At 34.0% G+C, this 15229-nt stretch overlaps 1 protein-coding gene across 1 annotated transcript in view; it reads right to left on the bottom strand.

Annotated features, from left to right (window-relative positions):
* The window catches only part of ADAM10 (ADAM metallopeptidase domain 10), a 150615-nt gene that overhangs the window by 24110 nt on the left and 111276 nt on the right, over positions 1-15229 (bottom strand). The window contains exons 9-10 of the mRNA XM_081289709.1: positions 7262-7425; positions 4019-4202 (exon numbers count right to left, since the gene is read on the bottom strand). Coding sequence (XP_081145835.1) covers positions 4019-4202; positions 7262-7425 — 348 coding nt within the window. The remainder of the gene's footprint in view (positions 1-4018; positions 4203-7261; positions 7426-15229) is intronic.

Below are 15229 nucleotides of genomic sequence, written 5' to 3'. Positions count from 1 at the left end.
TTAACACAATATCTCAAAGCCCTAGAAAAAGAAGAACAAATCAACACCAAAAGCAGAAGACAGGAAATAATTAAAATCAGAGCTGAAATTAATGAAACTGAAACAAAAGAAACAACTGAAAAATTTGACAGAACAAAAAGTTGGTTATTTGAAACAATAAATAAAATTGACAGACCCTTAGCCATGCTAACAAAGAGAAGGAGAGAGAAAACTCAAATCACTAACATACATGATGAAAAAGGAAATATCACAACAAATACTACAGAAATACAGAAGATAATTAGAAATTATTTTGCAAACCTGTACTCCAATAAAATAGAAAATATCGACGGCATCGACAAATTTCTAGAGTCATATAATTTGCCCAAATTGAATCAGGATGATATACACAATTTAAACAGATCAATTTCAAGTGACGAAATAACAGATGCCATCAAAAGTCTACCAACCAAGAAAAGCCCAGGACCAGATGAAAACACAGCCCAGTTCTACAAGGCCTTTAAAAAAGAACTAATACTAAAACCTATACTCTCCAAAATATTTCAGGAAGTAGAAAAAGAGGTAGCACTTCCAAACTCATTCTATGAGGCCAATATCACTCTTGATTCCAAAACCAGGCAAAGACATATCAAAAAAAGAGAACTTCAGACCATCTCTCTAATGAACATAGATGCAAAAATTCTCAATAAAATTCTGGCAAATCGAATACAAAAACATATCAAAAAGATCATGTATCATGATCAAGTGGGATTCATCCAAGGGATGCAAGATTGGTTCAACATACGGAAATCAATAAATATAATTCATCACATCAATAGACTCAAAGATAAGAATTATATGATCATCTCAATAGATGCACAAAAAGCATTTGACAAAATATTGCACCTTTACACGTTCAAAACACTAGAAAAACTAGGGATAACAGGAACATATCTCAACATCGTAAATGCTATCTACAATAAGCCCCAGGACAACATCATTCTAAATGGAGAAAAACTAAAAGCATTCCCTCTAAAAACTGGAACAAGACAGGGATGCCCTCTTTCACCACTTCTATTTAACATAGTTCTTGAAACACTGGCCAGAGCAATTAGACAGATGAAAGAAATTAAAGGGATACACATAGGAAAAGAAAAACTCAAATTGGCATTATTTGCTGATAATATGATTCTATACCTGGAAGAACCTAAAAGTTCCACCAGAAAACTTCTAGAATAAATGAATTCAGCAAAGTAGCAGGATATAAAATCAACACCCATAAATCAAAGGCATTTCTGTATATCAGTGACAAATCCTCAGAAAGGGAAATGAGAAAAACTACCCCATTCTCAATAGCCTCAAAAAAAAAAAAAAAACTTGGCTATCAACTTAATGGAAGAGGTGAAAGATCTATATAATGAAAATTACAGAACCCTAAAGAAAAAAATCAAGGAAGACCTTAGAAGATGGAAAGATATACCTTGCTCTTGGATAGGCAGAATTAATATTATCAAAATGACCGTAAAAAGCACTATGTAGATTTAATGAAATTCCTCAAAGAAATAGAAAAAGTAATCATGAAATTCATCTGCAAAAATAAGAGACCCAGAATAGCTAAAGCAATCCTTAGCAGGAAGAGTGAAGCAGGTGGCATCACTATACCAGACCTTAAACTATACTGCAGAGCAACAGTAATAAAAACAGCATGATACTGGCACCAAAACGGACTGGTACACCAATGGTACAGAATAGAGAACACAGAGGCTAACCCACAAAACTACAATTACCTCATATTAGACAAAGGTACAAGAATATGCACTGGAGAAAAGATAGCCTCTTCAACAAATGGTACTGGGAAAACTGGAAATCCATATGCAACAAAATGAAATTAAACCCCTATCTCTCACCGTGCACAAAACTCAACTCAAAATGGATCAAGGACTTAGGAATATAACCAGAGACCTTGCGTCTAATAGAAGAAAAAGTAGGCCCTAATCTCCATCATGTGGGATTAGGCCCCAACTTCCTTAATAAGACTTCTGTGGCACAAGAATTAAAATCAAGAATTAATAAATGGGATGGACTAAACTAAAAAGTTTCTTCTCTGCAAAAGATACAATCTGTGAGGTGAATAGAGAGCCTATATCTTGGGAGCAAATCTTTACCCCTCACACATCAGATAGAGCACTAATCACTGAGGTATATAAAAAACTCAAAGAGCTAAACACTCCCCCCAAAAAATCCAATCAATAAATGGGCCAAGAAACTGAACAGACACTTCTCAGAAGATGATGTACAATCAACAAATACATGGAAAAATGTTCATCATCACTAGCAATTAGAGAAATGCAAATCAAAACCACTCTTAGATTTCATCTCACTCCAGTCAGAATGGCAGCTATTATGCATACAAACAACAATAAGTGTTGGCGAAGATGTGGGGGAAAAAGCTACACTCATACACTGCTGGTGGAACTGTAAATCGGTACAGCCAATATGGAAAGCAGTATGGAGATTTCTTGGAAAATTGGGAATGGAACCACCATTTGACCCAGCTATCCCTCTCCTTGGTCTATACCCAAAGGACTTAAAAACAGCATATTACAGGGACATAGCCACATCAATGTTTATAGCAGTACAATTTGCAATAGCTAAACTGTGGAACCAACCTAGATGCCCTTCAATAGATGAATGGATAAAAAAAATGTGGCATATATACACAATGGAATATTACACAGCAATAAGAGAGAATAAAATCGTGGCGTTTGCAGGTAAATGGATGGAGTTAGAGAAGATAATGCTAAATGAAGTTAGCCAATTCCTAAAAACCAAATACCAAATATTTTCTTTGATATAAGGAGGCTGATTCGGGCTGGGATGTGGCTCAAGTGGTAGCGCACTGGCATGAGTGCAGCCCAGGTTCGATCCTCAGCACCACATACAAACAAAGATGTTGTGTCCGCCAAAAACTAAAAAAAATAAATATTAAAAAAAATTCTCTCTCTCTTTGAAAAACAAAAAAAGGAGGTTGATTCATAGTGGGATAGGGAGAAGGAGCACGGGAGGAATAGAAGAACTCTTGATAGAACAGAGGGATTAAAAGGTAAGGGAGGGGGTATGGGGTTATTAATGATGGAGGAATGTGATGGTCATTATTATCCAAAGTATAGGTATGAAGACACGAATTGATATGAATATACTATGTATACAACCAGAGATATGAAAAATTGTGCTCTATACATGTAATAAGAATTGTAATGCATTCCACTGTCATATAAATTTAAATAAAGAAAAAAAATATCATACTAAGTTAAAATTAGTCTTCCACAAAGGGGTACAAACTATTATGATTCCTCTTATATGAAATATTAAGAGGCAAAACCAATCTATGGTGAAATAAGTCTTCTAGTATTTGCCTTTGGGAATGTGCTGAGGACAGGGATTGATTAGGACAGGGAATAAAAGAGCTTTCTTAGGTGACAGAAATGTTTTATATCTTTTTTTTTTTTTTTTTTGAGCGAGTGAGCGAGAGAGAGAGAGAGAGAGAGAGAGAGAGAGAGAGAGTTAGTTTTTAATATTCATTTTTTTAGTTTCGGTGGACACATCTTTACCCTATTTGTATGTGGTGCTGAGGATCGAACTCAGCCCCCCGCCATGCCAGGAGAGCGCGCCACTGCTTGAGTCACATCCCCAGCCCCATGTTTTATATCTTGATGGTTGCTTAGTTATATAGATAAATGCATTTGCCAATTTTATCAAATGCTGCACTTAAGATTTGTGTGTTTCACTTGTATTAAAAAAAAAAAAAACTACAAACAATATTGAACTAATGATAGACAGGCTTAAGTGTTTGCAGTCAAGTACTCTGAAGTCTTCAAACTATTTTAAATTGCCAAAAAAGTATGAGATGCAGGATAACTAATAAGGAATGAATAATAGCTACATGATAACACAAATATAACCAAGTGCTCACTGTAATTTTTTCATTTTCTGAATGTTTGAAAATGTTCATAATAAAATGTTAGGAAAATATACATACCAACAAAACAGTTGTTTCTCTTCTTCTCAAGAACTTGGCTTATATTTCTAATGCTACAGAGTGAGAATTTATTGTTGTTAAGTTTGTCCCCAGATGTTGCTCTTGCATACATGATGTAATTGCCATTTTCTTTTTGTCCTAAATTCTTAGATTCTCCTGGTGTGCACTCTGTTCCAGAATCATGCTGTCAAACAGAATATAGAGTTATATAAACAGGAAGTAAAATAAGGTTTTCAGGTCATCTGATTAAATGTAATTTTCTGATCAGAGAAAAAAATGGAAGCCGAGGACTCTCCTTTAGGAAGGATCTTACAATTGTTCGAAACTAAGCAGAAAAATAATTTGCTCTGTTAGGGGTCATTGTCTTTTTTCAAAGAGAAGGAATCTCAGAAGGCTAGCCACAATAACTGATAGGAACTAGAATTGAGGACAAACTGTCATAAAATCCTATAAAAAATAAACTCATCTACTTTTAAAACTAGTAACAGTACTAATAAACTACTATAAAATTGCTATATATTAAAATATATGGTAAAATAATATGCTATGACTAGTTCAGAGAGAAGTGGGGGAAGAGAGAGAAGGGGAAAGGAAACAAAAGAGACTAGCATGGAACTAAGTATATAGAGAATAGGAATCAAAGACAGCTAACTCATTAAACAGTACCTAAGAAAGATGAGTAAAAATGCTAAAGATAAAAACACAATAATCCATTTTACAATGAAATTAGGAAAACTCAAGACATAAAGTCAAAATACTGCTTTGCAGAATAAACAGGAAACAGAAATATGTGTATGTGTGTGTGTTTCCTAGGATTGGTAAATTCTGTCAAAGTATCAGTTATACACAAAAGCACCAAAGCACAACTCCCTGAATTTTCTCAAAGTAAACACAGTTATGTGACCAGAACTGAGACTAAGCAAAAAAACACTACCAGATCCCAGCAGCCCCTACCCTCCTGGGGATATGCATTAAAACAAGAAAACCTCACAATGCTCCTTAAATAATTTAGAACATATGAGAAAAGGCAAAAAAATATTAGTACTAGAATCACAGTTCGATTTAATTAAAACCTTCTTTTGAATACCAACAACTCCATTCTCTAAAAAGAAACAGACCACTCAAGGGAGCCCATTTAAGTTACTTTCATTTTTAGCTCCCAGTCTGAGGTCAGAATAAAAAATATGACCTCTACTTTCATCTTTATCTTTCCTGATATCTCCTGCTTTTCTCCTAAACCAATATTCAGCATTTAACAACTCTTTACTATTCTCCAATATTATCTTGCTTAAAGTTTTCATTCTGTAGAATTCAATTTGGTTTCTGTAAGGTATCGCACTAGCACTATTCTCACCATTAGAATTTTAGAAAGAGAAAAATTCCAATACTGTATAATTCTTAATGTCACTGCAATCTATAGTAAAATCAACAATATACACAAAAGACTAGGGTGTGATTAATCATGGTAAAATCATTAACAGTCTGGTATAAGAGGAAAAGACACCAAGGGAGGCAAAGAATGAGAACCAATTTATCCATTAAACAATAAACAATACATAATATAATGTTAATGTACTAAAAACAACTCACTGGCAGCTAGGCAAGGGAAAGATTAGATGAGAAGTGAAAAGGGAATGGTCTAGATTCCCTATTCCAGGTGTGGTCCTCAAACTAGCAGCAGCAGCATTACCTGGCAATGTGTTAGAAATACAGAAACTCAGGTCCCACCAAAGACATACTGAAATAAATCTGTATTTTGAGATCCTCAGATGATTTATATACACATCAAAATCTGAGCGTTCCTGAACTAGAGGACAAAAAAGGAGTTGAAAAGGTACTGCAATTCCTTCATAAGGCCTGGAACCAAGGAGGCTAGTGGAGAAGAAAGGACATTCATGTATCTGTACTTGAAAATGCAAATTAACCATAAATTTCTTTGTTCATCAAGTACTCTTTTTATAATAATCTCTCAATTTCCGACTGGGATTAAAAAAAGAAAAACAAGTTAGTAAAATAGCACTTACATATTACAATCTTAAAGAAATTAGAGAATTGCATTTTGGTCTACAAATATAATATTTACTTATTTATTCATTTATTTTGATATTGGAGATTCAACCCAGGGCCTCATGCACACTAAGCATGTGCTTTACCACTGAGCTACCCACTGCCAGTCTCAACAAATTATTTTTTAAATAATAAAAATTTCCATTTTTACAAGTGATAAGGCATAAGGAAAACGAATTTACATATAATTTTCAAGTGAAATTTTCCCAAACATTTAATAAACTCTACCAAAATCACAAAATATAATACTTTCAGTATTTCTATTCCTTTGTTGTAATGATCTTTAGATCACTTAAAATTCAGTATAATGAAAAAGTAAGTATTAGATGATACCAAAGATTGCTGTTAATTTTGCTAAAAGGACAATCAATTATGGTTGTATAAGGAAATCTCTTTTTTTCAGAAACTTACAATAAAATACATGAGGATAGATAAATTTGCTTTAAACATTCTTAATAAAGAATATAGAAAGTAGATATGGTGAAATCTTGACAATTGCTAACTCTTAACTCAGGGGTTGGAAAACTATAGCTCATAGACTGTTCCTGTATGGCTTATACTAACAAAGAATATGTAGCAGAGGCCAAATGTTACCCTCACTGCCTAAAAATATTTACTAGCAGGGCCTTTACAGAAAAGGTTTACAGATCTGTATTCTGGATCATGGTCATATAAGTTTGTGCTTTTTCTTGGGGTGGGGGTTCTATGTGGGTTAGAAATTTATCATAATAAAAAGATCTTAAGATAACAATCTTTTTCCACAGCAAAGATAGGCAAATCCAAGTAAATCCCAATAATGCTTTAATAAAAACAAAGCAGAAAGCCACTACACAATTTGTTAAAGATTCTGAACATACTTTAAACAATAAAAAGGGATTTCTCATTCAAAAAGATATTTAGAGTGAATTATGTTCTAAACTCTGTTCTAGGGCTAAGAGATATGAACAGATATTATTCTGTCTGAATAAATAAGACAAAATTCTAGTACTGCTATGCTTACATTTCTTGTTTTAATCACAAATATTCTATCTTCCTCCCTTTCAGTATGATCAAGTATCTTACTGCATATAAAAACTAAACATTCAGATGTATATTTGTTTTTACCTCAAATAAGCAAACAAAAATACTCAAAAGGCTAATCGCTTTTTAAAAATCTAATAATGAAGCAATACTTACTGGGGATCCAAAGTTATGTCCAACTTCATGAGCAAAAGTAATATGAGAGACTTTGGGAGGTACATGGGACCCATAGTTTTGAACAGTAATAATTCCAGTGTTTAAGGATTTCTTCTTACCATCTGAATACAGCTTACTTTTTTCACATATTCCTCCAGAGCTTCCTAATTCAGAACATCACCACCAAAAACAAAAACCAAATTAAATCAGTTATCTATTCCATTTCTTCCCCAAAAGAGCTAATATTAAACAGCTATATAAACCTAAAATACAGTTGGTATCCAAATGTATCAAACACTCGAAAGTTCTTTTAGTCTAAGATTAAAAACTATTTCAAATAAGGTTTTAATAGCACCCATAAACAAATTCCCAGGATTGTGTACATAACTCTTTTTTTCATCTAAATAAAAACTGCTTTACTTCTTTTAACAACATTAACATTTTTAAATAAAAATGTATTGTTTATTGATTAATCCGTGTATTTTTTAAAAACACTGAAAGGCTAACTGGAAACTGTTGTGTAAGCCTTCACATACTATATACTATATAGTCGTTAGCTGTTATATTTTGACAGATTGTAAAATTTTGAAAACTGGGGTCCAAGTCATGTTCACCTATATATTTCCAACATCTACTACAGTGCCTGTTACTTAAATGATGTTCAAATGTGTGTTGAATTTAATTTTTAAAAGAAGTGTTCCTACTTGGTCCCACAAAGCCACAGGCACCTGCTCCACTACAAAACCCAGTTCTCAGTATTCTCCAGAGTACCAGATATATGCACAGATGCACAAGGTGATTAGGGACCGTCCCATTACATTGCACTGACTTGCTATGATGTCCAAACCAATGGTATACATAACCCTTATACAATGTTTTTTAGCATCAGAAATCCTCAAATTTTTGTTCTCATTAATTTAGCAAAAACAATATTTATATTTCCTTTAAATCTGAATATGTAAGTATTTACACTGAGTCAAAACCTAATACCTTTTCATCTTTATAAAGAAAATTTATAGGGCTGGGGTTATGGTTTAGTGGTGGAGCACTCGCTTAGGTTCAATCCTCAGCACCACATAAAAATAAATAAATAAAATAAAGGTATTGTGTTCGACTAAAAAAATAAACACTTAAAAAGAAGAAGAAGAAGAAAAATTTATAGCCTGGCATGATGCCAAATGCCTATAATCCCAGCGATTCTGCAGGCTGAGGCGGGGCAAGTTCAAGGCCAGCCCCAGCAAATTAGACCCTGTCTCAAAAAATAAAAAAGGGTGGGGAAGCAGTTCTGTTGTAAAGTATCCCAAAGTTCAATACCCAGTTTTTAAAAAATTAATTTAAGGTAAATGAAAGTTGAACAAAACATTCTCCAGTAGATTCTGAGAAAATCACTTTACCAATAATAGCAATGGCTGGGCACAAGGGGACATGCCTGTAATTCCAGCTACTCAGAAGGATTCCAAATTCAAGGCCAACCTGGGCAATTTAGTGAGACCCTATCTCAAAATAAAAAGGACTAGGGTATGAAGAGCTCAGTGATAGAGTGTTCCTGGGCTCAATCCCTAGTACCTCCCAAAAAATTAATATTGTACCTTAGTATGTGACTCACTGTCCTGAGATGGAACATATATTCTATTTGTGAAAAAGAAAGAAAAGAGGAGAGAGGAGAGAAGAAAGGAGAGAGAGAGAGAGAGAGAGAGAGAGAGAGAGAGAGAGAGAGAGAGAGATGAAGAAAGAAGGAGAGAAAGCCTAGTGTGGGAAGAAATAGAAATAAAAACATTAATAACTGATTAATCAGGAATTCACTGAACTCTGAATTTTCAGTTTTTAAAATTTTTTAAAAATGAATTATGATTTTTCAATTCTTCCTGATAACACTTTCAAATTTTAAGAGAAAAATCATACTTCTACTGTATTAATTCAATTTGTAATTCATCTGTTCACTAATAATACCTTAGAATTTAATATCAAATTGTTTTCACATCTAAACACAGTTAAAAAATATGAAATTAGGAAAATCAGAAACTGGTTGATCAATCCATGACTTCATACTCAATACACTGAGAAGACTAACTTTCTTTTAATTAACTTTATTTAGTAAAGAGTTTTAGAAAGAGGTTCTTTAGTTTACATTCACATTTTTTTCAGGCTAAGGATACTCCTCAATAGTAGAGTACTTGCATAGCATGCTCAGGGTCCTGGATTTGATCTCTAGCACCATATCAATCCATCAAACAATCAATAAATGGTTTCCTTATTTGATTTTTTTAAAAAACTCCAATGGACTAGATACTCAGATAACTCATCAACTTACTTAAAATTAACTTTCCACATACAAAGTCATTACCATTTTGCTAAACCACTTTAAAAGTCTAATATAAATTTGGATTACTGATACTATGATTTAGAAAGATAAAATGATAACTGTGCTTCACAGAAAAGTAAACTAAAAAAGACTGAGCCATATAAAGGTTGAGAAGGCTTTATGATGTTCCAAATTTACTATGTTATGTTTTTTTATACAGAAAACTTAATAGAGAGAAATTCCAAATGACTTATGAATATTTAGCTTATTTTCTTAAGTTATTCCTTTTCTATTTCTGGAGATAAGTCCTAAGAACTAAATCATTCAAGGAACTCATAATTATTCAATAGTACTCCATATGTAAAACTTATAATCCATGTGTTATAGTTTAAAAATAAATAGTAAATTACTATCCTGCCTTAGTGAAGAATTGTCATTATGCAAATTTGTCCAATATAGTACTGTCAAACTTGAACGAAGCACAGAAGACTCCATGCTGCAAATCTTCATGGTTTAAAAAAGAAAATAAATAGGCACATTTTAAAAATTCTGATAATAAATACTTTCCTGAATTTTTAAGGTCTAGATAATTTAAGGGAAGATAATATATAAATTTGAGTGTATTCTTCTGAAATATAGTCTTTGTAATTTATATCTTGTTTAGTTCTTAAATGAGTGCTTTTTATCTTAATGATTATTCCTTAAATCAAAGTCTAATATTTACTAAAACTAATAACATGTTGGATTAAATCAAATTATACAGGCAAAAATAAAATGTGTATCTAATTTTCTAAGTAATAGTTTAGATTTTTAAAAGTACTGCAACTAGTTTTGGTATGCCAGAACCTTAGTGATGAGATACCATATACATCCACAGCTAAACCATGACTCAAACTCAATAACTGCTTTATATTATAAAAAAATTTATTCCAGAAACATCATAAAAATAAAAATTGTAAATTAAAATGAGAAGAGGAAAATATTTTAAATTTAATCCAAAGTATTCAATACTAACTTGCTCATTCAGTTACCTGAAAACATTAAAATGAATAATACAGGAGCAGAATATACCTTAAGAAGCCAAAGAAATGGTCCCTTAAGAGCTGTGTTAGAAAGGGTCAGCAAATGAAATAGAAAAAAGGGGCTATCTATTTAAATAACTTTTTTTTTTAAAAGGAACCATTAGTCTCTAAATGAAATAAGAGGTTACCTACTAAACACATTATTGTTCTTGTTAAGACATTATAATCATTCTAGTTTCATATGTAGGCACTGCATAATTTTAAGTGGGAACCTACTAGTCAGCCCAGTCCACTGACTATTTTCATTTTTTATGGAGTTGAATAGGAAATACTGTTTTCTTGATTAGAGAAACCTACAGGAAATTCAAGATGGCAGATCCGAGGAAGGCTGCAGTTACTCCATGACTCTAGATTCAAGCAGTGGGAATACTGCTTCTCATTTAGGTGGGTGAAAGAGGGAATACACTAAAATTCAATATCAGACAGAGTGTCTTAGAGATTCATAAATTTGGGTGCATTGAATAAAGAACAAGAAAGAGTACACTGGAGCCAAGCTGGTTGCTGAAGCATCAGTAGCAATCGTTCACCACAGAGAGGAGGGATAACACAGAGAAGCACAAAAGTCTGATTTGGGATGGAAAAACTTATGGATCAGAAAAGCAACCTGAACTTAACTTATTCACATGCTGCAGAATGACCGGTGTTTATAAGTGCTATATATTTCTCAACTGGCAAGCAGAGATCAAATGGAAGCCATCTTAAGAAGGCCATGCTGTAGCTTGCTGCTACAGGAGCTGGGAGATCAGAGCAAACATTGCCATACTGTCTGGACAAGCATCTAACATGTAGCCTAGGGTGTACCTAGCAGAATGCCAGTGAAACAGATAGAGAGAAGACTGTACCCAGGGGATTCAAGTCAAAAAACAAAGGGGAGTGCAACTCACTTTCCATTGAGTCTGGCAGCTCATGTGACCAGCTGAAGAGGGTGGAGAAATCGAAGAGGCAAGTGTGAATACCCTCAGGGACTAAGCCTGGGAAGACTGTTACTGGGCACCAGAGAGTGTGGAGGACTGGTTCCCCTGCCCAGTGAATAATGAGATCCAGACTCCTAGAAGATTAGATCTGCCTGGCCCTAGAGGTGTGTTGATCTATTCTTTCCAAAGCAAATACCACTGAACAAGGTTCCTAGGCCTGATTAGACCTAAGTCCCAGAAGCCAGAACTCCCTTCATAGGACTCTGCAGCAACTCTACCCTGGGAGTACATAGATCTCATCTGTGCAGACAACACTCCAATCAATAGTACTTCCCATTCCATCCTACTTTATATGGTGAAGAGGGAAGCTGAGAACTATTTCCACCAAATTTAGTTTTAGATCACTATAGCAGGCATCATGGTGAGCAACACAAAGAGAGGAAGGGGTTAACAACCGCAGCCCTTGCTCTCTCTCTCTGGGTTTCAATATATAGTCTAAGAAGAAACAGAAAGGAGAACAGTTGGGCATAGCACTTACCATCCATTTGTATCAACTATTTTAACCACCTCAGAAGAGATAATTCTTTCATCTTTCATTAAAAATCTTGTGTGTGTGTGTGTGTGTTCTTGCTATGCTGATTGGTTTGTGCATTATGTACACATTTCTTTCTTTTTTTTTTTTTAGCATTTTTAAACAATTGTTATTTCTCCTTACTTTTTCTTTTGAGGGTTAGGGTTTTTGACTTGTTTATTTTGGTTTTGCTTTCTCTTTATTTCTCTTGTTTCTTACCTTTCTTATCCTACTAACAGCTAAGTTCAATTATTCTCTTTCCCATTATTTTTTTTCTATTTTTCTCTCCTTCTTTTTTAATACATTTTTTAGTTTTAGATAGAAACAATACCTTTATTTTTTTACTTTTATGTGTGCTGAGGATCGAACCCAGTGCCTTCTACATACAAGGTGAGCACTCTACCACTGAGCTACAATCCCAGCCCTCTCCTGCTTCTTTATAAACATCATTTGCTACATCTCTCCTGCATTATCTCCACTTGAAAATTCAAAACTTTCATCTACCTTTCTATCACATTCTCTTTTCTCTTGATGGTATTTTTAATAATCTTTTAGAAATGTTTGGTTTATATAACTCCTGCCACCGCCATTCATGTTGTTGCAGTTATTAATACTATGAATGACGTAGTTGACACCCGTCTTTAATGCTAGAACTAGTTCACTGTTATTTATTGTTTTTGCTGGTGGTAACTGCTGACTCCACTATTCCTGTTTTCATTGTAATCAGTGTTCTAGATGTCATATTAGCCACCAGGTATTTACTTCAATGCTGCATACCATTTCATTTGGTTGGTTCTATTTGTTTCCCCTTTTTCTGTGAATTGCTGACAATATAGAGAGATACTACTAGTTCAAAGTGTAGAGATGTTACTGCTGAACTAAATTGATTCAAAAGAAAGCACACCCTGCTCCACAGGCAAATTAACAACACTCACAGTTCAGCCATATTTTAATATAAAGAATAGAGGAGACCAAAAAAAAACTAATGACATGGCCCCAAGTAGAAACAGCTAGGTGTGGCCCTCGGGTCCCACTCATGGACATCCATACCTACAGCAAAAACAAAATTAACACAAAGGCAGAGGGTACCACACCTACAAGGGGTCTCAATCTAGATCACTCAAAGGACACTCTTGGAAGAGAAGGTCGTGCCCTAAAAAGGCCACACAAAAGATTAGAAGAGAAAGTCATCCTAACAAATATAGAAAACACAGAAATACAAGAAATAAGAAAAAATAAGGTAACATGGTGCCTCTAACTTTCAAAATTCCCCAGCAACTAACCCCTAAAATACTGAAGTGGACAAAATATCAGATAAATAATTCAAAAGAATGATTATAAAAATGATCAATGAATTCCAAGAGAATACAGAAAACTACCGAATGCACTGAAGAAGTCAGTACAGGATATTAATGAAAAATTTAATATGGAGATGGCATAATTTTAAAAGAACAAAATAGAAATCTTGGAAATAAATGATACAATAAATCAAATAAAATGTTCAGCTGAGAGTCTCACTAATATAGTAGACCATGCTAAAGACAGAATCTCAGAGCTGGAAGACAAAGTAACTGGCCTTGAACACTCACACAGTATTAAAGAAAAGAAAACAAGTAATCATGAACAGAATATGCAAGAACTCTGGGACAACATTAAGAGACCAATTTGAAAATCACTGGAATTGAAGAGGGTTGTGAAATGTAGGATAATGGAATGAGTGGATAACCTCTTCAGGGAAATAAGAACAGAAAGTTTTCCAAACCTTGAGAATGAGATGGATATCCAGATATAGGCTGCATAAAGAACTTCAAATAGGGGCTGGGGATGTGGCTCAAGCGGTAGCGCGCTCGCCTGGCTTGCGTGCAACCCGGGTTCGATCCTCAGCACCACATACCAACAAAGATGTTGTGTCCACCGAGAACTAAAAAATAAATATCAAAAATTCTCTCTCTCTCTCTCTCTCTCTCTCTCTCTCCCCCCCCACTCTCTCTTTAAAAAAAAAAAAAAAGAACTTCAAATAGACCAGATCAAAAAAGAACCTCTCCATGACACATTAAAATTAAAATGCCTAACATATAGAACAAGTATAGATTTTTTAAAGTGTCAAGAGAAAAATATCATCACATGTGGAAGCAAGTCGATCAAAATTATTTCCAATTTCTTAGCACAAACTCTAAAAGCCAGGAGGGTTTAGAATGTGTTCTAAGTCCTGAAAGAAAATAACTATTAACCAAGACTGCTTTATGCAGCAAGCTATCCTTAAGAATCAAAGAAGAAATAAAAACCTCTCAAGAAAAGCAAAAACTAAAAAAAAAATCATGATTATTAAGCCAGCACTACAAAAAACTCTGAAAGAAATACTCCACACAGAAGAAATCAAAAACAAAATAAACGCCTAAGCTCACACAAAAAAAGTAAGATCTCATTTGAAGAGCAGCTAAGTAAATGAGAAAAAGAACCAAGTTAAATATTATAAATAAATCAAAATGGCAAGAATTAATAACACAAAATAGAAATGTTCTCAACACTCTAATTAAAAGACAGGCTGGCAGAAGTGATTAAAAAACAAGACCCAACTAGATGTTATTTTCAAGAGACTCACTTTATACGCAAAGGCTGTAAGTGAAAAGATGGAAATTGATATACCATACAAATAGAACCCCAAAACAAGCAGGAGTACTACTCTGAATATCTGATACAGTAGATTTCAAACCAAAATTAATCTGAAGAGACAAAAATGATCAGTTCACACTGGTAAAGGGAACAATCCAAGAAGATATAACAATAGTAAACATTTATGCCACAACTGTGGGTGCATTCAATCACAGAAATCAGACACTACTCAAAGACTCATATAGACCCCAGCACAATAATACTAGATAATTTCAACACAACTCCCTCACCAATGATAAGTTATCCAAATCAAATTGACTCAACAGACATGTATAGAATATTTCATCCAACAAAAAGTGAATACACTTTCTTCTCAGAAGCTCATGGAACCTTCTCCAAAATAGAACATATTTTAGGCCACAAAGCAACTCTTAACAAATACAAAAAGGGGGTGGGGGAGATAAAAATTCCTTATCTTTTCAAATC

The sequence above is a fragment of the Spermophilus citellus genome (assembly GCF_964194105.1).
Source record: "Spermophilus citellus genome assembly, chromosome: 4".
Classification (NCBI taxonomy): Eukaryota; Metazoa; Chordata; class Mammalia; order Rodentia; family Sciuridae; genus Spermophilus; species Spermophilus citellus.
This window is presented reverse-complemented; position numbering and strand designations above follow the sequence as displayed.